The sequence below is a fragment of the Chionomys nivalis genome, chromosome 5, assembly GCF_950005125.1.
Source record: "Chionomys nivalis chromosome 5, mChiNiv1.1, whole genome shotgun sequence".
In the NCBI taxonomy this organism is placed as follows: Eukaryota; Metazoa; Chordata; class Mammalia; order Rodentia; family Cricetidae; genus Chionomys; species Chionomys nivalis.
The window spans coordinates 28,796,205-28,822,446 of NC_080090.1; the positions used below are offsets into that span (position 1 = coordinate 28,796,205).

At 44.0% G+C, this 26,242-nt stretch overlaps 1 protein-coding gene across 3 annotated transcripts in view; it reads right to left on the reverse strand.

Annotated features, from left to right (window-relative positions):
* Positions 1-26,242, reverse strand: part of Arhgef3 (Rho guanine nucleotide exchange factor 3) — a 287,187-nt gene that overhangs the window by 10,152 nt on the left and 250,793 nt on the right. For all 3 annotated transcript variants that reach the window (XM_057770292.1, XM_057770293.1, XM_057770294.1), the window contains 5 exons: positions 19,359-19,529; positions 14,881-14,943; positions 12,381-12,477; positions 12,149-12,225; positions 4,152-4,409 (listed from right to left, as the gene is read on the reverse strand). In XM_057770292.1, coding sequence (XP_057626275.1) covers positions 4,152-4,409; positions 12,149-12,225; positions 12,381-12,477; positions 14,881-14,943; positions 19,359-19,529 — 666 coding nt within the window. The remainder of the gene's footprint in view (positions 1-4,151; positions 4,410-12,148; positions 12,226-12,380; positions 12,478-14,880; positions 14,944-19,358; positions 19,530-26,242) is intronic.

Consider the following 26,242-nt stretch of genomic DNA (forward strand, 5'->3'; position numbering starts at 1 on the left):
TGTCCATCTAGTTACTTGTGTGACAATGCTATCCACTTAGCAGCTCCTGACATGGACCAGGAATGGCAGTGCCCCCTGCAGCTGCATCAAAAGCAAGGCTGTTTTAGGGAGAAATGTTTGGCAGGATCATTCTCTGTCTGCCACAATCCTTAGATTTTTTTTTTTTGGCGGGGGGGAGGTTCAAGATGGTTTCTCTGTGTATCCCTGGCTGTCCTGGGACTCGCTTTGTAGATCAGGCTGGTCTCAAACTCACAGAGATCTGCCTGCCTAAGCCTCCTGAGTGTTGAGATTAAAGGTGTGCCACCACTGCCTGGCACAATCCTTACATTTTAAATCACTAAATGCCTGGTAGTCAAAGTTCTGTTTTAAGAACTTCTCTTTTGCTGGGCAGTGGTGGCGCACGCCTTTAATCCCAGCACTCGGGAGGCAGAGGCAGGCGGATCTCTGTGAGTTCGAGGCCAGCCTGGTCTACAAGAGCTAGTTCCGGGACGGGCACAAAAGCTACAGAGAAACCCTGTCTCGAAAAACAAAAAAACGAAAAACAAACAAACAAACAAAAAAGAACTTCTCTTTGGTGGTATATATCTCTAATCCCACCCAATACTTGGGAGGCAAAGGCTGGAAGGTCAGAAGTTCAAAGCCAGACTCTGCCACACGAGACCTTGTCTCAATCAATAAAATAAAATAAGGAAGTTCTTCTGGGGGCAGTTCTAACACCTTCTAAAAACACATTAAGAAATCCTAGTCATGACAAAGTAGTTTCTGCCTGCACGGAAAGCCAGCCCCATCTTTAAATTGAGTCACGGGGTAAACGGAGTCAACTCCATTGGTGTAGAAAAGACTTACTCAATAGACAATTTTTCCCCTTTGCATGGATGGGAAAATTATTCAGGAATGTGTGGTCAAGTCAAGTGTGGTACTATGGATTTCTGTGTTTATCAAACACATCCATAATGCGCCCAACAGTACAGGGCTAAAGACATTCCATCTGGGATATGCTACATGGGTTGTGAACAGGAGAGGAGAGAATACAGACTCGACTGTGGAAATGGGCAGGTAGAAGCCTCGCAGACACTTCCAAATGAGAGTTTACATGCACTTCATGCCCACGCCTGCCCTGACCATCAGGTGCAGGCTCGGCTCTTGAAGGCTTTACACTTTATGAACAAGGAAACGGGAAACTAGCATATCCCCTCATGTTGCAATCACCCCTAGCTGTTTGTTTCTGTATTCAAATCAGCTCACTTAAAAAAAGAGGTCAGTGTGTTTTAAATGCTGTGTTTTAAAAAGAAGAAATCTTCACAGTAAAACTGAGCACAGGCTCACACACACCATTCACACAAGTAGTTACTGAGAGTGGTTGGGGCTCCCTGCTGGTGGTATTTCTGCAGACCATCCAGTCACCGGGATGAGATATGGAGAGGAGGCAACTCGATTGCTCTTCCCAGCAATTAGAACAGACAATGTGAGAGGGGCTCATCCCCTACGTCTATGATCCCACTTTCTGTGCTAAGAACAGGGCCTGGTCTCTGTATGATGAGTCTGCCAGACACTGTGTGCCTCATGAATCAGGAGTCTGTCCTCACTCTTCCCCGTTCTGCTGTGGAGACTCCTGGACCAGTTTTGTAACAGTGAGGTCCCCTCGCCAAGCTTCCAAGACAAGACAGCTCTCTGCAGTTCCCAAGGCAAGAAGGGCTCAAAGACATGACTAACTTTCTACTCACTGAACAGGACTGTAAAGCAGAGAAAAAGGATTTGGAGCTGTCTCACAAGTTGCAATGAGTGTTAAGTGAGATCTAACAGTCTGTAAGGCAATTATATAAAGTCAATTTACTGGGTATTTGATAAATATCAGCGATTGTACTATTGTTGTTACTACCTACTAAAACTCTTCTCTGGGAGATGACTGGCTTAATCAGCAGGCTCAGGCTTATGATTTCCAAAATACCGACATAAATGTTCCTATTATTGTGCTAGGTCAGAAAAAAGCCTGTTGAGTTGCTCTTTTAAGTCTTCATCATCCTACCATTAAAAAAAAAAGTATATATGTGTGTGTGTGCATGTGTGTGCTGTGGGATAATGCTCTTATACACTGTAAAGATTTGTCACTCATATTAGTTTAATAAAATGCTGATTGCCTAGTAGCCAGGCAGGAAGTATAGGCAGAGCAACCAGACTAGGAGAATTCTGGAAAGAGGAAAGGCAGAGACTCAGTCACCAGCCAGACGCAGAGAAAGCAAGATGAGAATGCTCCACTAAGAAAAGGTACCATGACTAAATATAGACAAGAATTATGGGTTAAGCCGGGCGATGGTGGTGCATGCCTTTAATCCCAGCACTCGGGAGGCAGAGACAGGAAGAACTCTGAAAGTTTGAGACCAGCCTGGTCAACAGATCAAGTTCCTGGACATGTTCCAAAGCTACAGAGAAACCCTGTCTCGAAAAACAAAAAAACAAAACAAAAGACTTATGGGTTATTTTAAGTTGTAAAAGCTAGTTAATAATAAACCTGAACTAACAGGCCAAATAGTTTATAATTAATATAAGCCTCTGTGTGTTTCTTTGTTTTTATTTATTTATTTATTTATTTATTTATTTATTTATTTATTTATTTATTTATTTTGGTTTTTTGAGACAGGGTTTCTCTGTGGTTTTGGAGCCTGTCCTGGAACTAGCTCTTGTAGACCAGGCTGGTCTCGAACTCACAGAGAACTGCCTGCCTCTGCCTCCCGAGTGCTGGGATTAAAGACATGCACCACTACCGCCCGGCTTCTGTGTGTTTCTTTGGGACTGAATGGCTACAAAACCAGGTGGGACAGAAACTTCTGGCTACATGTATATGTGTGTTTTGTGTAGGCACGTGTGTGCCACGGTGCCCAAGTGGAGGTTGGACGACTTTCAGGAGTTGGGGCTCTTCTTCCAAATTAGGTTCTGGGGATTGAATTTAGGTCACTATGGATGACTTGTATGGCCATCTTACTAGCCCTCTTTTTGATGGTGAGTATTGTTTGGTTTTGAGAGAGGGTTCAGGTCTGCTTCAGACAGGTGCTCAAATCAACTCAAGATTTTCCATGTCGTGATTAAAGTTGTTAGGATACAGGGTTCAAACCCACTTTATCACAGTATAGTCATGAACATATTACTCTGCTGAACACAAAGTCAAGATCGTCTTGATGGAGGCAACGGGGAGCCAGTGGAAAGGAAGTCCAGGTTCAAAGTTGTAAAAAACCAGACCAGGGAGCGGTGGTGTTAAGCCCCATTAAGTGATGCATACCCATAATCCCACAAAGAGCTGTTTTTTCGAGACAGGGTTTCTCTGGAGCTTTGGAGCCTGTCCTGGAACTAGCTCTTGTATACCAGGCTGGCCTCAAACTCACAGAGATCTGCCTGCTTCTGCCTACCGAGTGCTGGGATTAAAGGCATGCTCCACCACCACCCAGCTGAAGAGCTGGTTTTTAACTTGCTATATAGCACAGAATGCCCTCAAACTTGGAAGGCTCCTGCCTCTCTAGTGCTGACAGCACAGACACTCACCCAGCCCATGCTCAGTAAACATTTTCTGAATGAGGGTGTGGTGGCCACTAGGAGGTTGATCAGGCACCCTCCTGCACTTGGGTACAGACAGGAGCTAGCTCTTAACCAGGTGACCCTTCACAAATGACCTTTGGTCTAGCTAGAAGCCAATTCCCATTTTCTTACTAAATAAAACATTTTCATTTAAAATCTCCAGAAAGATCTTAGTTCTCACAGTCTGGAATTCTAATACTGGATTGGAGTGGCATAAAAAGCCATCAAGAACAGCGTAAAACCTGAGCTGGGTATGGCAGCACATACCTATAATCCTAGCGTTTGGGAGGCTGAGACTGGAGGATCAGGACTGGCCACACGTTTGAAGCCAGTTAAACAAAGAAACAAACACACGCACACATACACACAATTGGTAAGAGAAGTTTAAGAACCAAATGGATCTTAAGCTACTTTGTGTAAACATGTTGTTTTATGGATGAGGAACTAGAAGCGGGTAAGGAAAAAAAACCAAAAGAAAAAAAAAAGTCCAAGATTGCTGGGCCCCATGCGTTCGGTACCTACTGATCCAACCCTAGCCATTCTGGAGAGTAGGCAGGAAAAGAACAGTAAACAGGCAAACTCACAGCTTCTTCCAAGTGCTGCTGATCTGGATTATCGTTTGGTGTGTGCCTCAGGATTTCTCGAAGCAGCAGCGGGTATTTCACTAGACGGCTCCTAGGAATATCAAGGAAATTCCAGAGATCTAGTTTGCGGCTGAAGGGGGATTCTAGGCAGCGCTGAAGGAAGTCCTGGACTCTGTGGTCTTGCTTCTTGTGGTCCAGGAGGGCTTTAGCAGCAACCTGATTGCTGCAGTAGCTGTCATAGGAGCTGAGACAGGGCAGCTGAGAAAGAAACAGAAGGGAAGGCTGGGTGTCAGCATCACTGTTAGGAATGAGCAGACACCAAAGCAGTCTCCAGACCCAGGCAGCATAGAAGGGCAGAAGAAACCAACCAGTGCCATCTTCAAAATGACAGACAAGACACAAACATGCCATTTTCTTAGTTTTACAGTCTTCTTTTAAAGATCCTAACAAAATTCGTCATCTTTGTTTAGGAACTTAAGCTAGAAAAAAAAGATCAGTATTGTAGAAGCATATACAACAGGGTTTTTGTTTTGTGGTGTGTGTGTGTGTGTGTGTGTGTGTGTTAGTGCTTGGAACTGAACCCAAGGCCCCATGCATGCTTGAAGTTCTACCCCTGAGCTACACCCCAGTCTCAGAATTTCTCTAACCCTTTCAAGGCACTCAGTAGGGCAGGTAAGGCAGAAGTTATGAATTAATTTCATTTTATGTCTATTTTTTGGTGTTATATGTGTTTGGTGGACAAGAGACAACCTTGGCTATCGTTCCTCAGGCGCCACATACATTGTTCTAAAATTCTGTGTGTGACATATATGCCTCTCTGTGTAGATGATGTGTGTGTGTGGGAGGGGACACACGTGTGGCACAGCACACATGTGGAGACCAGAGGACAGCCCTAGGTGTTGGTGCACATCTTAGACAGGGTCTCACTCTCGGCCTGCTGGTCCGTGAGCTTCTAGGATTCTCACACTTCTACCTCCCAGCACTGTAGGACTGGGGTCACAGACACACGAGCCTGACTTTACACAGATCTGGGGATTCACCCTGCTACGCCATGCCTACGGAACCATCTCCCCAGAGCCCTTTTAATTTTTAAAAATTGATTTAGTTGTGAGAATTTTTATTTTTGTGTCTGTGTGTGCATTTGCTGTATCTCTGTGTCTCACTGTCTGCTGGGACCTCTGGAAGCCAGAGACAGGTTCAGACCCCAGGAACATGCAACCGTGAGCTATCTTATGGGAGTTCTGGAACCTTCCTCTAGAAGAGTAGCGAGCACATTTAATCACTGAGCCACATCTCCAGCCTTACCTCCTTTCGTTTTTTTAAAGCAGAATTTATTTTAGGATTATTTAAAGAGACTTTTCTAGAAGACTTAGTGGTATACACGGAAAGCAAGGGTCAAACTCACAACCTAGGCTTTTGTGTTGCTCAGTACAAGCATTTCCAAGGTGGCCCAATTATTAGGGGCCTCAAGAATTTGAAGCAATAGTATGATTAGGAAAAAGAAAATAGTTTAGGAATTATTTGTTAAAATCTTCTCAATGAGCTCTGGCAGGCCAGGAAAGGTTTTTGGCACCATCTTCCGGATCACATCACACTATCAAGCAAGAATAATTTCAGCCTAACCTGGAATGTGTTAACCCTACTGCCTTCATTCCAACAAAAACGCCAATTTCCCTGACGCGCCCATCAGTCACACTGGGTAAACACCACATCAGAGACTCAAGTAAGAGCCTCTCTTCCCAGTCTGCTACTCCTCCCTCCTAACAGCGCCCTAGGCAGACATGCTTGGGCAGCTGCCCGCAACAGTACCGTGCAGCCAGTCACCCAGCTGCATCGCCCTCCTCTGGAAACCAGTGAAGAGACTGTGTGTGTCCACCACGACATCCCTCTGCAGCATTCAGTGAGAGACAGGGATAAAGGAGTCTTTTCTTTCTGCATGTGCATGGTTTCGCATTGTACCCATTAAACAACAAAGTCTATATTCTGAATGAACAAGTAAATTAAAGGTTAATGGATTATAACACAGTTGATGGTTTGGCAGTGATGCTCACAAAGACAATGGCAGAATCAAAAACAAAGAAAAACCCAAACCAAAACATAACTCTGGGTGTGGTGGCTCACACATATCATCCTAGCACCACAGAGTCTGAGGCAGAAACTGATGAAGTTCAAGAGCTGTCTGAGTGAATTCAAGACCAGCCTGGACTACACTCTGTGATCCTGTCTCAGAAGCCAAACAAAGATGCAGCCAGAAACTTCCTGCTAAGCCTGAAGGCTGGAGCCTGATCTGCAGGACCTATGGTAAGAAGGAGTCAACTCTCCTGAGTTAACCTCTGATTTCTACACACAAGAGAACAGGCTCCTACGAGTTGTCCTCTGGGCACACATATGCTCATATGTATATTCATTTTCATATATACAAAAATGCAAATACATGTAAAAATAACAACAAAAACCCAAAGGAACAAATCAACAAAAACACAGGTGGTAGCGTTTGAAGTTTTTAGATGTCCTGCCACGACTTTTACACTTCTTATTGAAATTATTTCCTCATCACGGAGTAGAAAAAGTTGCCAGAGAAGTAGTATTTATAAAAGATTCATTGCTGAGTTAACATTTCTGGGAATGTCTTTCTTCCTTCCACTTTCACAAACACATACACACACAACAACAACTTTTGATTTGTGTTAAAAACAGCTGCAGAAATTCTCTGCTCAACTATATATTTTGAGCCAGGCAGTGGTGGCGAATGCCTTTAATCCCAGCACTCTGGAGGCAGAGACAGGAGGATCTCTAAGTTCGAGGCCAACCTGGTCTACAAGAGCTAGTTCCAAAACAAGCTCCAAAGCTACAGAGAAACCCTGTCTTGAAAAACAAAAGAACAAAAACAAAACTGCTATGGGACAATGGTTTGTATCCTGTCAATTGTATTTTAATAAAAACATTGATTGGCCAGTAGCCAGGCAGGACGTACAGGCGGGACAACCAGACAGGAAGTAGAGGCGGGTTAATGAGAACAGGAGAATTCTGGGAAGAAGGAAGTCCTAGTCCGCAGTTGTGATGGAGCCACAGAAGAAGTAAGATGTGACTGCCTCGCTGAATAAGGTACGGAGCCACGGAGCCACATGGCTAGCATGGACAAGGATAATGGGCTAATATAAGTTATAAGAGTTAATAAGAAGCCTGAGCTAATGAGCCAATCAATTTATAACTAATGTAGACCTCTGTATGATTTCTTTGGGACTTAACAACTGTGGGAACCGGGCAGGACAGAAACCTCAGACAACGAACAAAACCCAAACCATATATTTTAAAGTACTGATGAGATGCTGAGTTCAAAAGCACCTCAGGCTCTCTTCATTTCATCTCCCCTTCCTCGCCTCTCTAAAGACCTGGAAATGAGCCATGTTTGCATTAAGGGGAAGCAAATCAGTGGTAACCATCAGATATGAACTACCCAGGAACTCTGGCCACACTGTGCAACGGGCCATTGCTTTCTCTGATCCTGCCACGGGCTACCATGGTAACTACCTTGGGCTCTGCTCTTTTGTTCACACCTGACAAGGTTCTCATTTCCTGGGCATGACTCAAAATGTATACAATCTAATTTTCTTTAAAAATGAGGCAAGAGCTTGGTGCTTAAAAACAAAAATTAAAAAAAAAATAACAGACTCTGGGAATGCAGCATTAGCTTCAAAAACAAACGTGGACAGTTGTTTGTGGCTCTGAACCTCAGCTTCTCCACTCTCAGAATTTGTATAGCGAAGGCCTCCCCCTCCCCTTTAATGAGACAAGAGATATAAAACACTTCACAGATTGCCCTCTGGTTAAGAAGTGGTGAGCATTGGCTATCATAACTATGTTTTGTTTTATTGTTGTTGGGCCGTTATTGGTTAAGATTCAGTCTCACTGGGCTCAGGCTGTCCTGGAACTCGAAGGGAATAGGTGTGCCATGGTCAGAAGATGCCATTTTGCTGCCTATCTCCCAGTCATCTGACTTCCATCCTTCCTTCTCCTTATGTGTGCTCCCCTAGCCTTGAGTGGTTGAAACAGATTATACTTGGGGTATCTTGAAACAAAGTATCAAGTAGCCCAGCCTGAGCTTGAATTTCCTGTAAAAACAAATGACTTTAAGCTATTGATTACTTCCCAAGTTCCCCCTTAACAAATTCTTTCTTAAAATACTTATTATTTTAATTATACATTATATGTGTGTAGGGGGGAGAGGTATATGCATATCAATGCTGGTGCCCCTAGAGGCCAGAACCATCTTACCAGCCCCCATCCCAAATTCTTGATAGTCTGTTTAAAGAGACATTAAGGCCGGGTGGTGGTGGCGCACGCCTTTAATCCCAGCACTTGGGAGGCAGAGGCAGGCGGATCTCTGTGAGTTCGAGACCAGCCTGGTCTACAAGAGCTAGTTCCAGGACAGGCTCCAAAACCACAGAGAAACCCTGTCTCGAAAAACCAAAAAAAAAAAAGAAATAAAGAGACATTAAGTCATCTAACACTTAGGAGGAGGAGCTGAGCAAGTAACTCACTCACCAGTGCTGTGGTTGTTTGTACAAGATCTGCATAAGATTGGGCCAATCAAATTTCAGCATGGATGGGGGAGGGGCCATGAGGCTCCACTCCTCCCTGAGGGCCTATTAATGGTTGCTGGGGAAGAGGGTGTCACTTTCTTCAGTAGTAGAGCCATTGGTAAATTGCCCAGGCTCTTGGAAATAACCTCTCACTCACGCTTGTGCAAGCAACTATGAGTAAATCCTATGGGTCATACAAGAAGAAGCAAAAGTAGGAGGGGACCTGTTGGGAAGTGGAAGGGTTTGAGTGGGAGAAAGGATAAGAGTGGGGGACATGGGGTAAAAACCACTAAAATTCATTATCCATACGGAACTGTCAAAAAATAAAAAATGGAAAAATTTAAAATGTCCACATATATATACATGTATAAGTATGTTGGGGGGAGCTGCAGGCTGTGTTCCTGCCGCCCCAGCTCCTGGTCGCCTAGCTAGCTTATGCCCCAAAATAACAACACACAAACTGTATTCTTTTAAACACTGCTTGGCCCATTATATCTAGCCTCTTCTCGGCTAACTCTCGCACCTGGACTAGCCCATTTCTAATAATGTGTGTAGCACCCCAAGGTGCGCTTACCAGGAACATTCTAGCCTACGTCCATCCTGGGTCGGAGCTTCATCGTGTCTGCTCTGGAGCACACCGGCATGGCGTCTGCCCCAGAGAGGAGAGGAAATGGCATCTGAGCTCACTTCCTCTTCCTCCCCACATTCTGTTCTGTTTACTCCACCCACCTATGTTCTAACCTATGAGGGCCAAGCAGTTTCTTTATTGACCTTCCTCCATCATAAGTATATATGGAATGACCTTCCTCCATCATAAGTATATATGGAAAGCACTTTTAAAAAATACACACACACAGACATATACACACACACATATTTAGAAGCTCTATCCCCCTAATATAAAAAAATGTTAGAATACATCTGGATTTTCCACTTCCATCCACCCTTTCTCTCTCTTTGGAATTAAAAATTAACTAGGATCTAAATGAAACAGGAGCACTTTCTGCCTTGGAGAGCTTATAAATTATTTTATTAGTGAGACCAGTCACTTGGGACATTGTGTCTTTGTGACAGGGAAGGCTTGCTCAAACAGAGTGAGCCACTAGGAAGGGGACTTCCACCGTCTATAACCAGGGCAGCTCCCCAAAGATCCCGTCTGTTTAAAGTCTTCAAAGCATAAGTCCTGGATTCACTCTAAGGTCAAAAAGGCCCAGCTGACACTGTCCTGGGCAGGCGTGGGGGATGGGGAATGGGGGGAGGCGGGGATATCTCACTCTTTCAAAGGGTTTTTTTTTTTTCCTTTGTGGGGAAAATAAATCAATTTTCCATGGATTGAATGGGCCCCGACTTTTCTCATTTACTGTCTAGTAAGATATTATTTTTCTCTGTTTAAAAGACTAGAACTCAAACAGACTGACTCTCGTGTACAGCTCTTGCTCATACCAACACACCTGGAGTTAAAAGAAAAACACTTAACAGCTTTTTGGTTGATAAAAAAAAAAACCTATTTCTCATGAAATCTGGCAACAATGGACCACTTGTTTCCTTTCAGGCTGCTCTTCAAGCTTCAAGACCCATTTGATGCCTGGAGGGTCCAGCAGCAAGAGACTGGCGTGGACACACTTCCTCTGGGCATGTATGGGACACGACTGTTAGAGCCTTCAGATCAAACTAATCTCATAACATAAGTTGACAAAAGGGTATTTCAGGGCAATAAAAAAAAGCGAAGAAGGCAAAATCCTCAAGCTTGAATCTGAAACAATGTCATCATCTGCAAGCAATGCTTAGAGGAACAGCATCCTCCTATATTACTCTAGCATAAAAAAGTCCGACCAGGAACTCCAGAGTTAACTCTAAAGGGCTCTCACTCCACAGACTGGGGGAGTTTAAACACACTGATATAGACCTTCTCACTCAACCACCTCTGACTCCAGTGGACCCACACTTTCTACAGAACTGTCTTTGTAGTTGAAGAACTTTGAAACAATACCGTGACTAATAATACAAAGTCAAAAGTTTGAGATGAACGACCTCCCCTGAAATATTGAAGCGCATGGCCTGAATTATTCAGCTTACACCATTACTTGTCTGGCAGATATTGTCGAGCTATTTCAGCCTTGGTACTAAAACTGACTTCTGAGCTAGAGCCAAGTCCTGGGACCCTCTGAAGTTTCCAGAGATGGCAGTAACTGAGAGGCTCCAGGTCAGACACCAGTGTCATGTGACATCAATGAGAACCCGAAGGTTAGAAACAAATTTACCTGGAAAGAGAGCACTCATGGCGGTAGGACTGAAAGCCCTGCATCACCCTCTGTCACTGCCTATTTTCCTGGAATTCTGGGTGAACCAGAGGGATCAAGAGATCTAATTTTGCCTGGAAGAAGTCATTATAGTTATCTGCTTTCAATACCTGCTTTATAACAAATAAAAATATCTAGAATTGGGGTGGAGCACCCACGTATTCACTGAAGGACACGGGCAAGCAGACAATAGGGAGTAGATAGGATGGTGGCAAAATAGCACATGCTTTGTCTAAGTGACTGACACAGTGGTTCCTACATACTCAACTGAACAAGAATTCAGTATGAGGACCACACATTATTCATGAACCCTAACTGAAGGTCCCATCTTTTTTTTTTAAGAAAGGGAATCCATTTGTTGTCTGTATACCCAGCAGTTACTTAGGACCAGAAATATATGTTTTAAGTATAAGCAACATAGACTCATTACCTTGTTTGTAAAACCACATTTAGATCACCCCCTCCCCCCGCCCTGCCCCACTCTGCCCAGTGCTGGGCATCCAACCCAGAGTCTTACACATTCTAAACAAGAGCTATCTATTTTTGGTGATAAACAAGAATGTCAAGCCAGGTCTGGCAGCACAGGCCTGTAAATTCCAACTACTTGGAAGGTTGAGGCAGGAGTATCCCAAATTCAAGGCCTGCCTGGGCTGCAAAGAGAGTTCATGGACAGTGTTGGCAATTTAGTGAGAACATGACTCAGAATAAGGGGCAAGACAGCAAAATGGGCATGGAGATAGACAGATCAGTGGTAAAGTTCTTGCATAACATGTCCTGAGAAAAAAATAAATATATTAATTTTAAACTTAGAGGAGAAATTGCAATAATTTAATTGGGCTAAATCCAATATAATCTAGTGTCATTTTATTTCATGTGAAACTAACAATAGTTTCATGTGCACTTTTAGTTTACTTTATTGCAAAAATGCAAGGTTGTCTTTAAATGCAATAAATTTGCAATAAGAAAAAAAATTGTTTCCATGCTTTGAAGAATAAAGCCTCAATATATCAAGAGTCTGACTTTTATCTGACATGATAACCAGAATTTGCCAACATGGAAAAAGTCCAGCTAATGTAAAATCTATCTTCAAATAAGACCAGAGAACATTTCTTACCCAGCCTACGAGGATGGGACCAACATGCTCAGTCGAGCCGTCGGGCTTCCGAATGTCTCGAAGCTGACTAAGGAGCTCTGGCAAGAAAGAAACATTAGGTTAGACATTCCAACATGAGCAGGGTTGAAGGGTAATACTGGGCTTCTCACATTATTACACAATCACAGATTTGCTATAAGACAACTCAATTAAGGCTACCAGCCATGGGACTCGTCTGGGATCAAAACTATACCTTCGTGGAGAGGAATCAGAGAGTCCAGTGTTCCAAAAATTTGATTCAGCTCTTGTTCTGTCATTATTGAGAGTTTCAGCATGGGGTCGTGGTAGGCCTGTAGAAGATGGGCAAGAGATGGACACAAATGTTAAATTCAGAGGAGCTCAGTCATTTGTGTAAGTGATTCCCGAGAAGTGCTTTACAATAAACAAAAGTTGGCTTTCTACGATTTCTCCCCTAATGCAGGGAAACAGCAGACAGATGCGGCTAGAGGTGCAGGGAACCAGGTTCTGCCTGTAACCTCTTGTGACTGCTGATAAGCCAAGGTAGATTTTCCCCAAGTCCTTCTATCCTTTAATACATCATACATGGAGGAATGAGCAAACGTCCTACACGGAGAGCAGTCTGGATTGCTACCAGGCTCTGAAAGTCTACATGATTCTACACTTTGAAAAGCCTCCCACTCTATTCCAGATTAGCTAACAACAGGCTTTTCCAAGTAAGTACATATCCAAAGGAAAAGAAAACTGCTCACTGGGTGGTGGCACACACCTTTAATCCTAGCACTTGAGAGAGGCAGAGGCCAACCTGGCCTACAGAGCAAGTTCCAGGATAGTCAAGGCTACACGGAGAAACCTTGTCTTGAAAAATGAACAGACAAACAAACAATACGAAAAGAATAGAAAAGAAAAGGAAACTGGTTGGACCTTTCATTATTAACGATAAGTACAGACAGACAAACATTTGCCCAACCTAGTTCAGATCTTCCGAAGTTGGGTGGGTATGGTGACCCACCTACATTCCCACCACTGGGAATGTGACAAGACAGGAGAGGACTAGAACAAACTGGTTAACCAGACTAGCTACACTAGCTAAACTAGAGCAAACTGGTTAACCAGACTAGCTAGACTATCTATATTGATGAGTTTTGGTTCAGTAGAGAGGATCTGCATCAATAAATATGATGATGAGCTAATGAAGGAGACTCATGTTACCCTCTGGCATCCACAAGCACGTAAGTGACCACATACACATGAACAGGCTTACATACATGCACGTATACTACACATAAACACATGCAAAATAAGACAGATGTCAATGCTTGTCCTTAGAGAGTTGTATAAAGTTAATTGAGGTTTTTTTTTAAGATGCATGGAAACTTTATATATTTTAAAAAAAAGTTTAAGATTAATGACAGGAGGGTTGGTCCCATCAGAAAACAAAACCAATCAAGTTATAAAGGGCTCTAACAAGTAAGAAAATTCAAGGTAAGGAAGGTATCCAAAGAAGGTTCTGGAGGTGAGTCATGTGCAGAGAGGAGGCCGGAAATACCGTAGAAGAACGACCTTGATTTGAGCTGGTGCCTGTGAGAGGGGCAGAGGTGTATGACTGGGAGGAAAAAGGGATTGGGGGAGAAACAGAGCCCTCTGACTCATAAGTCAGGGGATGGCCGAGAAACATCTGAAGGGGTTCACATTTGGGAAATCTTGACTCAGGAAATGGGGATTAGAACATATGATGTGTTCCAGACTTAAATGCCTTCTTATTTCTGAGCTGCTGCCTCTGGCCTACCCAATAGTTCTTACTTGGCAGTGTCTGTGCAAAGCCTAGCTAGCCATCTCAGCAGTGTAGGAGGCAGAACCTCCTATTAGCAGACGTTAAACCGAGGACCCTAGGTCAAGAAGCATTCTTCTGAATGCATGATTCCCTCAAGAAGCCATAACAAAACAAGTTGAAGGAGTCTGAATTGAGCCTCCAAACTAGGGAGGTCACTGGAAAAAAGGTTTGTTGTCAAGAATGTACATGATATAAGGCAACGGTGTCCTTCCCTCCCCCCACGTAATGTGGATTAACACGTCTTTAGCTGGGGTCTAGCTCAGTGGTAGATCATGTGTGTAGCATGTTTAGGTCTGAGCCCGATGCTCAGCATATTCAACAAATAACCCCACCCCCCAAAGAAACCCTAGTTCTGTACGAAAGACCCTAATTTCTAGACTATACGAACATGCAGCTCACTCTACCAACTTTCAGGAATCAATTGTCTTTACCCTGATTCAGAAATCTATTTCTCTATAAATGGTAGTTTCTCTTATGGACTACATGAGACTCCTTTTTTGGTGTGTTTTGAGAGTCAGACTCTTAATATGTGGCCCAGACTGGTCTCATAATCTAGGACCTCCCACCTCAGCCTCCTGAGTAGCTCAAGAAAGACTTCTAGGACAATGAGGTATATACAAAAGCAGGCAGGCCACCATGAGGGCTTTCAGATTTAAACAGATACATTCTTCGAGGTGCCCTAGACACTCAGAGGCATCCGGCAGGTGCCAGGTGTGGAGGGCTATTTGCCTTCTTGCTTTGAGCCATTTCCTTCACTGTTCGTTTGTGGTCAAAAGTTTTTGGTTTTTTTTTCCTCCAATTTCTGATGACTTGAGTTAGTCACAAAGAGGCTGCCCGTGAAATGACTCACAGGGCAGAAAAAACATGAGGTGACTCAAACAGCTACTGTATCTTAGCTCACCTTTTTTGCTAATTTCAAGTCCTCTATCAAGTCTTCTTCTCCTTGAGAAAGCTCAAAGATCGCCTGCAAAGCAAGAGAACAGACTTGTTCAGTTCCTTCATTTATAAATTCAGACAGTACCAACACTCACAAGTTCTGAATTCCCTCGAATTTGCATGAGGCATGGGGTACACTCAGAGAAGTGTATGCTGAGCATGTGGAAGGCCCTGAGTTTAATACCTCGTAGGAAAAAAAAGTTCAAATTATCCTGAAGCAAACGCATCTTGTAGTTAAAAATGGCAAAGAAAAGCCTTGTTTGTGAGGATTTTGACATGTATTTCCCACCTGCGAATTCGCCCTTCACAGTTTTAAACTCTGATGACGTCCAGCAGCAGGGAACGACATCAAGGGTGGGAGTGCTGGATTCTGTATCTTTGCTATGGGGGTGATCGTAAGAAACCATGCAGAGTCTGCAGTCAGAAAGGGATCTGGCAGAGTTATTAACCAGACCATCACAGTCTGCTTTTTTTTATCCCCAAAGAAGGCAAGTCTCAGAAGAAAGCTATATTCTTATCATCTACGTAAGACTGGGATTATAAAAAGAACCCAACATTTTATCACTATAAACAGAATCGGGTGGAGTCAATTCATTCTAAAGTCTCACCAGGCACAATAAATGAGATTAGAGTGTGTAAATTCATCATTTCAGATTTGGCTCCATTAAGCCACCATAATCTAAAGAGCTATGGTGCGCAGTGCACTCCTCTCACCGGGAATCCAAACACTGGGCAAACATGGCACTAAAGGACTACCAGCCTGAAATGATAGTCCAGGAACAACTCTACTGTCCCCAGCTGGAGAGGAGAAGTCAGCTGCTTCCAGGCTTGGCCACTACCCTGAGGTTTACCGACGAGAGGGCAATGAAATGGAACAGAGCAGGTGAGACAGAAACCTGGGCTGTGGGGACAGCCCTCCCGACGGTCCAGCAAAGTCTCACCTCTTGGCTTACTGAAATAATTACACGCACGTAAGAAGTTACAAAAATAGCACAGGGGTCCTGTGTAACTCTCGGCTGCCTGTCTCCAACAGTGGCATCTTAAATGGACTTGCCTTGGATTTCCTTGGCCATCTGCTTTATGGGAGGGAGCTCATCAACTATTATGACCAATGCCCTTCGTCCCCAAGAGAGGAGGCCCACAGGATTCCACAAGAGAAAAGAAGAGAAACACCAGGTTCAAATCCTGACTGCTGCTCACTGCTGCTGGCCCTGCCTTAATGCCTTTCTCATCTGCGCTCTGTCTTTCCTTTTCCTAGGCTGGCAGGTTGTACAAGACGCATATGGACATGGATAACACTTAGAAAAAATACAGTAAAACATAAGGGAGGAAATTTTAAATCACCTACAATAGCACCCTGCTAACTCTGAGAATGCAGAAATAACAAACTCAGTTTTTCCGTCTCTTCCTCCCTCCATCCCTTCCCCCCTTCTTCTCCCTTGCTCTCCCTTCCCACCCCTATTTCAGTTTTTTTTTCCCTCCTCCATTTTCATAACACAGGTGACTTCTGGGGGGACTTCCCTTTGCACTCCAAGCAATGAATTATGCCGCAGACACCAGGTAGCTGTCATCTAATTCAATTCTAATGCTACCTACGTGGAGATAGCATCAGGTCCCCAGAGTGATGGTTCAGTCCCAAGGCTCTTTACCCTTCTATATGCTAATCAAGACCTTAAATAGTTTGATCTGTGACTTTCATCAACGGTGAGAAGTCAGTGTTCTCATGACCCCTCCTTAAGTTAATCTGCCACCACTGCTCACGGAACTCAGGGCAACATTCCCGTTTACGGTTTACAGGGTATCATAAAGGCTATGAGTATCAGGTGAGGGCAGGATCGAGGGCAGGTATGAGAGCAGCCTACACCCTCTCTGTATCTACCACACCACCCTTTCAGAACTCGTGTTTAGCCATTCAGCTCTTAAAACTATGTCCTCTGGGTTTCCATGGCGATCCAGACAGCAGACAGATGAAATCTCTGGCCTTTATCACCTGGAACCATCAGCCTCGCTCACTTCTCCAGGGGTCAGCCGGTAGATCTTAGTTTGGTTTCTATTGTGGGATAAACACAGCAACTCTCAGGTCACAGTCAGTCACTGAGAGAACTCAGGGCCAGACTCAAGGCAAAAACTAGAAGAGAGGTCATAGAGCGGTGGTTCTCAACCTGTGGGTCCCAGTCCCTTTAGGTCCTGCATATCAGATATTTACATTATGATTCATAACAGTAGCAAAATTACAGTTATGGAGTAGTAATGAAATAACTTTATGGTTGAGGGTTCACTACAACATGAGACACTGTATGGAAGGGTCCCAACCTTAGGAGGGCTGAGAACCACTGTCACAAGGGAAAGCTACTTACAGGCCTTTCAGACTGTCTCTCTCTCTCTCTCTCTCTCTCTCTCTCCCTCCCTCCCTCCCTCCCTCTTTCTTTTCTTTTCTTTTCTTTTTCTTTTCTTTTCTTTTCTTTTCTTTTCTTTTTCTTCCAGCCTGTTTTCTTAATACTACACAGGACCACTGGCCCAAGGACGTCATCGCTCACAGTGGGCTGGGCCATCCCATGTCCATCACAAATCAAGAAAATACCCCCACAAACTTGCCTGTAGGCAGTCTGATGGAGGCATTTTTTTTTTCAATCAAGGTTCCTCTTTCCAGACAAGCAAGCTGTGTTAAGTTGAGAAAAAAACAAAACAAAACAAAGCATAAACCAGGACAGGCTGGGTTGTCACTGGATAGCACTTCTGTTTTCTTGCCTGGGTCTGACTCGTAGCTAGTACACAGCCGGAAGCTTTCAATGGTTGACAGCCACCATTCAATCTTCGGCTTGAGGGTGGGAGATTCTACATGGCAAGGAGTGAAGACCAAACACCCACATCCTAATCTCACATGTGACTTTGCTATATTTCCACACAGGATTTCTGAGAGTGCGTGCACTATTTAAAGCCTTTGCTTACTGTTGGGTAGGCAATACATCTGCATGGTACCCAACACAGAGTGCACAAAATGGAGTGCACGTGGGAAAATCTCAGCTCCTTCTTTCGGGGACTTCAAAAGGAAACACTGCTGCCAATTCTTTGGGCATCCTTCCAGAAATATTTTTTATGAACATATAAACAAATTAATATACATACATATTATTTTATATACACGGTAGCATTCTAATTTTGTTCCCTGCTTTATCTATTTAACCAAGCACACATATAAACATGCCTGCCCCATTTCTACATCTGTGTAGTGCTTTGAGGGTTTCAGCAGCTCCTGGTAATAGAGGTTCAGCTCATCCTGAACTAGTAGCGCCACTGCAGGCATTAGCCCTCTGAGTAACCCTGCAAGCTTAGTTTTTGACCTGTATGCAAGTAGACCTGGAAAATCAGTTCCTAGGGAAGGACAGCTTGGTCATGAAACCACGAGATTTCAAGTACCCCTTCTGGTTGTCTGAGGGAGAGGAAAAGTGAGAGGGAAGAGGCGAAAGGGGAAGGAGAGAGAACACTGTTAATCCCAGCACCAGGGAAGCAGAGGCTAAAAGTACTTTGAGAGTTTTGAGGCTAGCCTGGTCTACATCATGAGTTTTAGGCTAGCCAGGTTTACATGGGGAGATTCAGTTTCAAAACAAAACAACAAAACCCCCAAACCCAAAACAAACAACAATAAAAACTAGACACTCCTGGGATCCCAGTGGAGGCAGCACATGAGAAGAGGTGAGCAGAGCTTGCACTGACAAGACCTCTGTAGAAGGGGATGTCGTCACAGCTACTTAAGATGGGGATACGGGGAACCAAAAGCTACGGAGAAACCCTGTCTCGAAAATTCAAAAAAAAAAAAAAAAAGATGGGGATACAGAAAACTCATACGGAAATTAACTATCCTCCGCAAGGAAAAGTTTTTCTTTAGAAAGCTGGACCAATGTTACAAGAGCCCAATATTTTTTTAAAAAACATCTAAAAGTTACTATCAAGATATAAATAAAATGACTGCAGTGGGGTGTGGTGACGCACACCTTTAATCCTAGCACTCAGGAGGCAGAGGTAGGCAGATCTGTGAATTCAAGGCCATTCTGGTCTACAGAGTAAGCTTCAGGACAGTTAGGACTACAAAAAGGGATCCAGTCCCAAAAAACCAAAAAGAGAGAAAGAAAGAAGGAAAGAAAGAAATAGAATATATCGTCATATATATATATGAAATTGTGTATATATATATGTATAATATAGTATAGATACATGGTATAGTATTCATTATATACATAATTGTCTTTGTGAGTGTAAGAATCCTAACTGGACTCTTGGATTCAACACAGCAAAATCACTTTATTTTTACAGTCAGGCCAGGCCCACGAAGCTGGATGCTGGCTTTTTAGTTTCTGCCATCCTGTGTTCTCCACAGGATGTGGCTCTCGCCTACAGGTACCTTTGCTGTCGACACACAGGCAGCTCCTTGGGTCCCGAGCTTACCTCCTGTCGCTTGATCTCCTTGGCCGTAAGCACTTGATTGACACACACATCGAAGGTCTCACTCCACAGTTTGCTGTCCCTCCGCTTTGTGCTTGAGGAGGTGGCATTTCTGGACCATGCTCGGGGGGCCAGGATGTCGGGGCGGCTCTCACTGCGGAAGCTAATGGACCGCTACACAATGAGAAAAAGAAATCATAGGGTCAGCAGCAGGACGGGGTGGATCCTTCGTGAGCAGCTTCCTGTCACTGACAGACACAAACCATGTATCTGCAAGACAGAAAGGGCACGGCCGAAGCTTTGAGGGAGTGGGACACCGAGGAAAAAGAATAGGTGCCTTTTCACACAACATGCTGGAGGCAACATCCCGTGTGACCTGGACACCGAGTGAACCACAGAACGAGACCAGGCAGGCCAGGCTCACATGCGAAAGGCAGCTCTCCAGCACACGCCCAGTGGTTTATTTCCAGTAGGTGGCTACTCTTCACAGGCAGGAGGGTGGATAGCCATAAAGGAAAACTTACCCTTTCCTACAATAGCACCACGCTATCCCTGGTATTCCCCACCCCCAGAATAGTTTGGGTAGGCTTATCCAGGCCTGAGCAACCAGACGGTGCCATCACCCCGATCCTCTGCCACATGATTTATGAGAGAAAAGGGGAGGGGCACTCTGGTGCTGGGAGTTCAGAGATAACGCAAGCAAGCAAACTCTCCCTGGTCACACGGAACAACTATTTACCTCAGGAGTCAGGAAAGGGACACACAGGATGCGAAAGCAAACAGGCTTTAGCAAAGTGAACTGATTAAGCTCCTGGATCCCACTGTGCCTGAAGTCTGGAAGGACGAACCTTAGTCATTTAAGTTACACACAGGTTCTTTCTGTCTCCAGTAGCTGGGGTTCTATCAGTGCAAAACGTTGCAATGAATATGCATACCGGGTACCAGCCTGGCAACAAACGATGCCTACCCCTGACACAGGCAAAGAGGCCCAGCTGTCTTTAGAGGTCCTAATCACCCCAAGTTCAGCCTTGTGACTGAAATATACTCCCACGGGGCTTTCTCAAGACAAAAGAAGGTGAATGTGTCATCTGTAGTCTTTATCCTGCAAGATTTCAACATGCTCCCTGGAGACGGAAAGGCAAGGAGGTATTTCTACACTCAAAAAATGCTTTTTTTCTTTTTAAAAAAGACAAGTTCTCATGAAGCCGGACAGATGACCAAACATTAAAACATTAAGATGCGGTAGCCTTTCCAGAAGCCCAAAGTTCGGATTTCAGTATCCACAACCGTCTCTAACTCTGTCTCCAGGGAATCTGATGTCTCTGGTCCCTGAAGGCACTTGCCCTTACATGTACTTGCACATACATACATGCATACAAACACACACATGTTACATGTACACTCACTTTAAGATATTAAAATACATCTTTTTAAAGAAGACGGGTTCTTTGGTTACACAGCCTAGGATGACCTGGAACATACTCTGTAGCCTAGGCTGCCTTCAAACTCAGGATTGTCCTACATCAGCCTCCCAAGAGCTGAGATTACAGTTGTGTGCTACCAGCTAAAAACCAACAATATCCTCCAACATACACTTTAACAGCTGTCCCTGTGCGCTGCCCCTGGGCCCTTCTGTGTGAGCTTCCACTCAGCATGGCCAAGAATCGGGCCAAAGCAACATACTTAGGACAGCATCCTGCCACTCCCCGTGAGTCACCCCGCTACTCTCAAACATTGCTTTTGTGCTATCCCTCAGGGCTTCCTTTGAGCAATTTTCTCTTTCTCAAAGGTATTTCTCCCATTTCCCAACCCACTCCTCACCTGTCTTCAGAACACAACCCAGATCTCTCTCTCTCTCTCTCTTTTTGTTTTTTCAAGAAAGGGTTTCTCTGTGTAAAAGCCCTGGCTGCCCTGAAACTCACTCTGTAGACCAGGCTGGTTTCAAACTCACAGAGATCCACCTGCCTCTGCCTCCTGAGTACTGGGATTTCAGGCGTGCACCACCAGTACCCGGCTCAGATCTCTCTTTTTTAGGAAGGCTTCACCAACATCCTCCCTCCTTCCTATTCTGACATTTAGGTAAATTTCTGACGGAACAGTGACTATACCTTGCTCTATTTATTTAACTTGATTTTAGTTGATTTTACACGTGTCATGTAAGCCTGCATCACTAAGACACTACAGGGTAGCTCTCAATTATTTGAGATCCAACTATGAAATTCATCAATTAGAACTCATTAGGGAAGTTTATATTCTACTTAAAAATTAGAGTGGGGGGTGGGGCTTTAGAGATGGCTCCACCATTAAGATCACTGTTAAATAAGTTAGAATCACCTGTTGACAGAATATTGTCTACCCTTTAAGACAACTCTGAGATAACTTAGCTTCTAAAAATCCCCTTTATGCAAAAATTGACCAGCATTAAAATCTGTATATAATCACTTCATAATTATGCAAATCCTTTGTGAGCAGATATTTAAAATGCCATCAATTTCTCATTTTTTTCACACGGACAGTACAGGTGACTTCCAGCTTACCTTCTAATTTTTTAGAACCTGAGAAAATGGAAAATATAACAAGGAGTTTCCAAAGGGGCTTCAGGATGTTTCCAGAGCTTTGTGCAGGCAAGCCCATGCTGTCTTGCAAGCAGTAAGCAAACTCCTGGGCTAGCAGGGACTTCTGTGGGTCCCTGACTCACAGAAAAGCTCACGAAATCTGAACCACTCCATTTAGGACAGCAAGAAAGTGCTTGTCCAGGTCACTAGAGGTATTGCACAAATCCTGGGATCGCTTTAACAAGCCCCTTATAAATAGCAACTATGCTAAATGTGTGTAGCTTGCCTGCACTCAGAATCGATTAGCCACAGTCCTGGAAGGTCAAAACAAGGCAGGGAGTCACCAGCCCATTCTCTCTGTGGTTCTGATGGGCAGGTGGGAATTATAGAACAGAAAGAAAAAATACACAAAAAAGAAGACGCAGAATGCGACATCAGTTTCCACTTTCACTGAAAGGATCAGTCGCCCCTCTCATCCACTTTCAGTCTGAGCAGCCTTGGACTTCCCCCAAGAGTCGGAAAGCAATTCATACCAACTTGAAACTTTCATGTTCTACAAATCATGTGATACAAATTCTCCTTTTTTTCCCCAAATCCATTTCATGGCATTGCTGCATTCTATGCCTTTCCAATTTTCTTCTAAGTATTTTACAGAAAACAGAATGTTTTCTCTTTTCAATCAACCATCCCTTTTCATGTTAGCATAGAAAAAACTCATTCTTCCCTGGGCACTGGTGGCAGCACACGCCTTTAATCCCAGTGCTAGGGTCACAGAGGCAGGCGGATCTCTGTGAGTTCGAGTCTAGCCTGGTCTACAGAGTGAGTTCCAGGACACTCAGAGCTACAAAGAGACCCTGCCTTGAAGAAACAAAACAAAACAAAACAAACCACTCATTCTTCAGAACCGTAACTGAGGGTTTGGCAGATGGCTCAGTGGCTAACATGACTTGCTGCCCTTGGAAAGGACCTGTATTTGATTTCCAGTTTCCATACTGGTAGCTCACAACCACCTATAACTACAAGCCAAAGGATCCAGCTCCCTTTTCTGGCCTCTCCAGGATTCCGCACTCATGTGCACCTCCCCCCAGATACACATCTAAAACTAAAATAATTCTTAAAGCAACAACATAACTGAGGTAAATAAGATAACAAAGCATTAAATGTCTCCATATATGGAAATACACATTCCATATATATATATATATATATATATATATATATATATATAGAGAGAGAGAGAGAGAGAGAGAGAGAGAATGTATATGAAAATGCCTCTATGAAACTCATTTTTTTTGCTAACATAAAAAGTTAATAAAAAAGAGCAATTTCTTTCAAGTAAAATCACTGAGCCTAAAGTTCAGATAACATAAAATTAAACATCTCTGAAATAACAAAGTAGTGGTATCATAAAACTATTTCCTAGTCCCAAACGTTTCACTCCTTAGCAATGGTTACAGTGGGACCCCAAGGTCTACGTAGACTCCATACTTATTCAATGCCCACCTGATGAACAGTGAAATTATTTCTGGCCATTGGCTATTATAAGTGCCTGACGGAACACCCTTTGTATGTTTGTGTTGATATTTATGAAGGCAGATTCCTTCAGTCTAAAAACTATCAACTTGTATTTATTTTTACTGGATCTCATTTGGATTGCTGGGGTTTCCAAGAGCTCATCTATATTAATATTGATACTTGATGCTAAAAGTGTTACCAAATTAACCTTTCAAGCAGGCTGTTCAGCGGTACTTCTCCCAGACAGGAAGAGGAGAGCATATGCTTTCATTCTCATTGGGTGGATTTATTAGTCTCGTAGGCAAAAATCACTGCACCTGAGTTCTATATCATGTTTTGACTATAAGAAATAATGGCCAAATTTTTATGCATTCATCAAGACTTTCTCAGTCAGTTGGAGATTTTCTTCATTACCATTTGGGGGAAATAAGAGGTGAACTACTTAGGGGCTAGAGAGACGGCTCAGTGGTTAAGAGCACTGGCTGCTCTTCCAGAGGACCTGGGTTCAGTTCCTAGTACCCATATGGCAGCTCACAACTATCTATAAGTCCAGTTCCAGGGAATTTGATACCTTCGGAACAATAGAATAAAGTTAAATTAATTTATATATAAAAAAGAGGTAAACTACCTTAAGGTGCTCCTCTTTTGTGTTTTCTTAGTGATTGCCAGACTTGGGGTGCCATGAGTATTATCTATGCATCTATCCTTAGCTCTTTAGACGTAATCTTTCTAATTCTCACACCATCCCTGTTGTGGGAATTCATTCTGCCAATGGTTGTGGGGGACTGGCCTTAGGGTGTGGCTTCTGTGTGCAGACGTGATCTCTATAAGGAAGAGGATAGGTCTACTCGACTTTCTGACCCCTTTGGGTCTCTGACCATGCCAAGCCCAGCCAGAGCAAGAGAGTGAGCAAGACCTCTCCTCTTCCTTATAAGAGATTATGTATGTACACAGAAGTCATGCCTAAGACAAGTACCCCAAAACTATGAGTGGAATGAATTCTCACAACACACCCCCATAAAGCAGGTTTGTTTTCATTTTGCCAATAAGGAAACTGAAGTGGTGTGTGTGTGTGTGTGTGTGTGCACGCATGATGTTTTTTCACAATAGAAGACAAACACACTGCTGTGGCCAAATGCCCAACAAAAAACAACGCAAGGGAGGGGAGGACTTTATTTTGGCTCATGGTTTTAGAGGACACAGTCCATCCACGGCAGAAAAGGGTGGCAGCAGGAATAGGAGACAGCTTGACACTGTAGAGTGAACGCCCTTGGGGAGCAAGGGATGTTCTTTGCTTGAACCAAAGCTTTAGAATTCTGCCAAACCCGAGAAGTAAGGTTCTTGCTCCCATTTTATGGATAGGAAACCTGAGGCTCACAGAAGGTTAAATTTTGCTGAAGGCCATGCAGTTAATAATAGATTTTTAACTGTGTGAGTGTGAGGGGCACTTTGAGTGATAATCCAGGCCGGCTCTGCCCTAGTATAGGGTTCGTTCGGTACATGAGCCACAGCGGATGAGTTTCAGGCAACTTCTTAGTCTGTGACACACAGTTCTGAACCAGACAAGTCTTTCTTGTGCAAAGCTGTCCTGTGCTTTGTAGGATGCTTAGCGACAGCGCTGGTCTCTAACCACAACACACCAGGAGCATCCCCAACGCAGCTGTGCTGACCAAAACATCTCGAGACATTACCTATGTCCCCTTGGGGGAGAAACACTGGTCCATTTCAAAGTGATGGACTCAGCCTTGGGAGGGACCACATAACCACAGACACAAATACACGGATCTGCTGGGGTGGGGAGGATCCTGGGATAGCAGTGAAAAAGTTACAGAATAAACAAGAGTTTCCACGAGGAAACCCAGCCCGGCAGATAAGTAGAAACCCAAAGCTCAGTAACGGTTGGCCATACAGGAGACTGACAAAAGCAGATTTTGGAAATGGGTGTCCATGTTTGTACCCAAGCTGGGAATGTAGGAAAGCTGTCGCAGGTGGGGGTTGACTGTCAGTAGGGTAGGAAACCAGTCCATTTACATATGTCGGAGGAAATGAAAGCCCAACAGGTAGACACCAGGGGACAGATTTGATTTGTTAATGCTGCCTATTCAGCAGGGTGCTTGCTCTGTCCGGTTGCAAAAACAGAAGGTCTACATAGCCAAAGATAACAAGCTCCAATAGAGCTCAGGCCGGGCATATTCCCTCCACCATCCCGACTACACAGCTATTTGGTAGCAGATGGTTCAATAGTAAACAGGTTGGAAGCTAGGATGGGACTGTTCCAGTGTGGCTGCTGCATTGGGTGCAACCAAAAAGTTCCAACATGCAGTCACAAAAGGCTCCCGCATAGCCCCTCCCCCCAGAAGGCTCTCGCTTAAAATGAGGAGCAGCACCTTTCCCACTGCCGGCTCCACCACATTTGACCTTTGTGCTAATCTTCTGAAGGGAAAGAGCAGGAAAAAGTCAAGAGCCAGAGGTCTGAGGGGCTGGGAGAAGGTAAGAATAGACTTGAGTTGAAAAGGCTTAGGCCAGCAGTGGTGGCGCACGCCTTTAATCCCAGCACTCGAGAGGCAGAGGCAGGCGGATCTCTGTGAGTTCGAGGCCAGCCTGGTCTACAAGAGCTTTACTCATTTCTCTGGCTCTCAGTATTCTCATCTCTTGAGGCAACATAATAATTAGAACATCAAAAAGCTAAAGTGAGGATTGGCGGCCAAGTCAAAGTAGGTCAACAGCTGGCCAGATGCCTACTGCAGTCGGCAGGAGATGGTCAGTACCTGTGCTGGCTAATTTTTGTGTCAACTTGATGCAAACTAGAGTCATCTG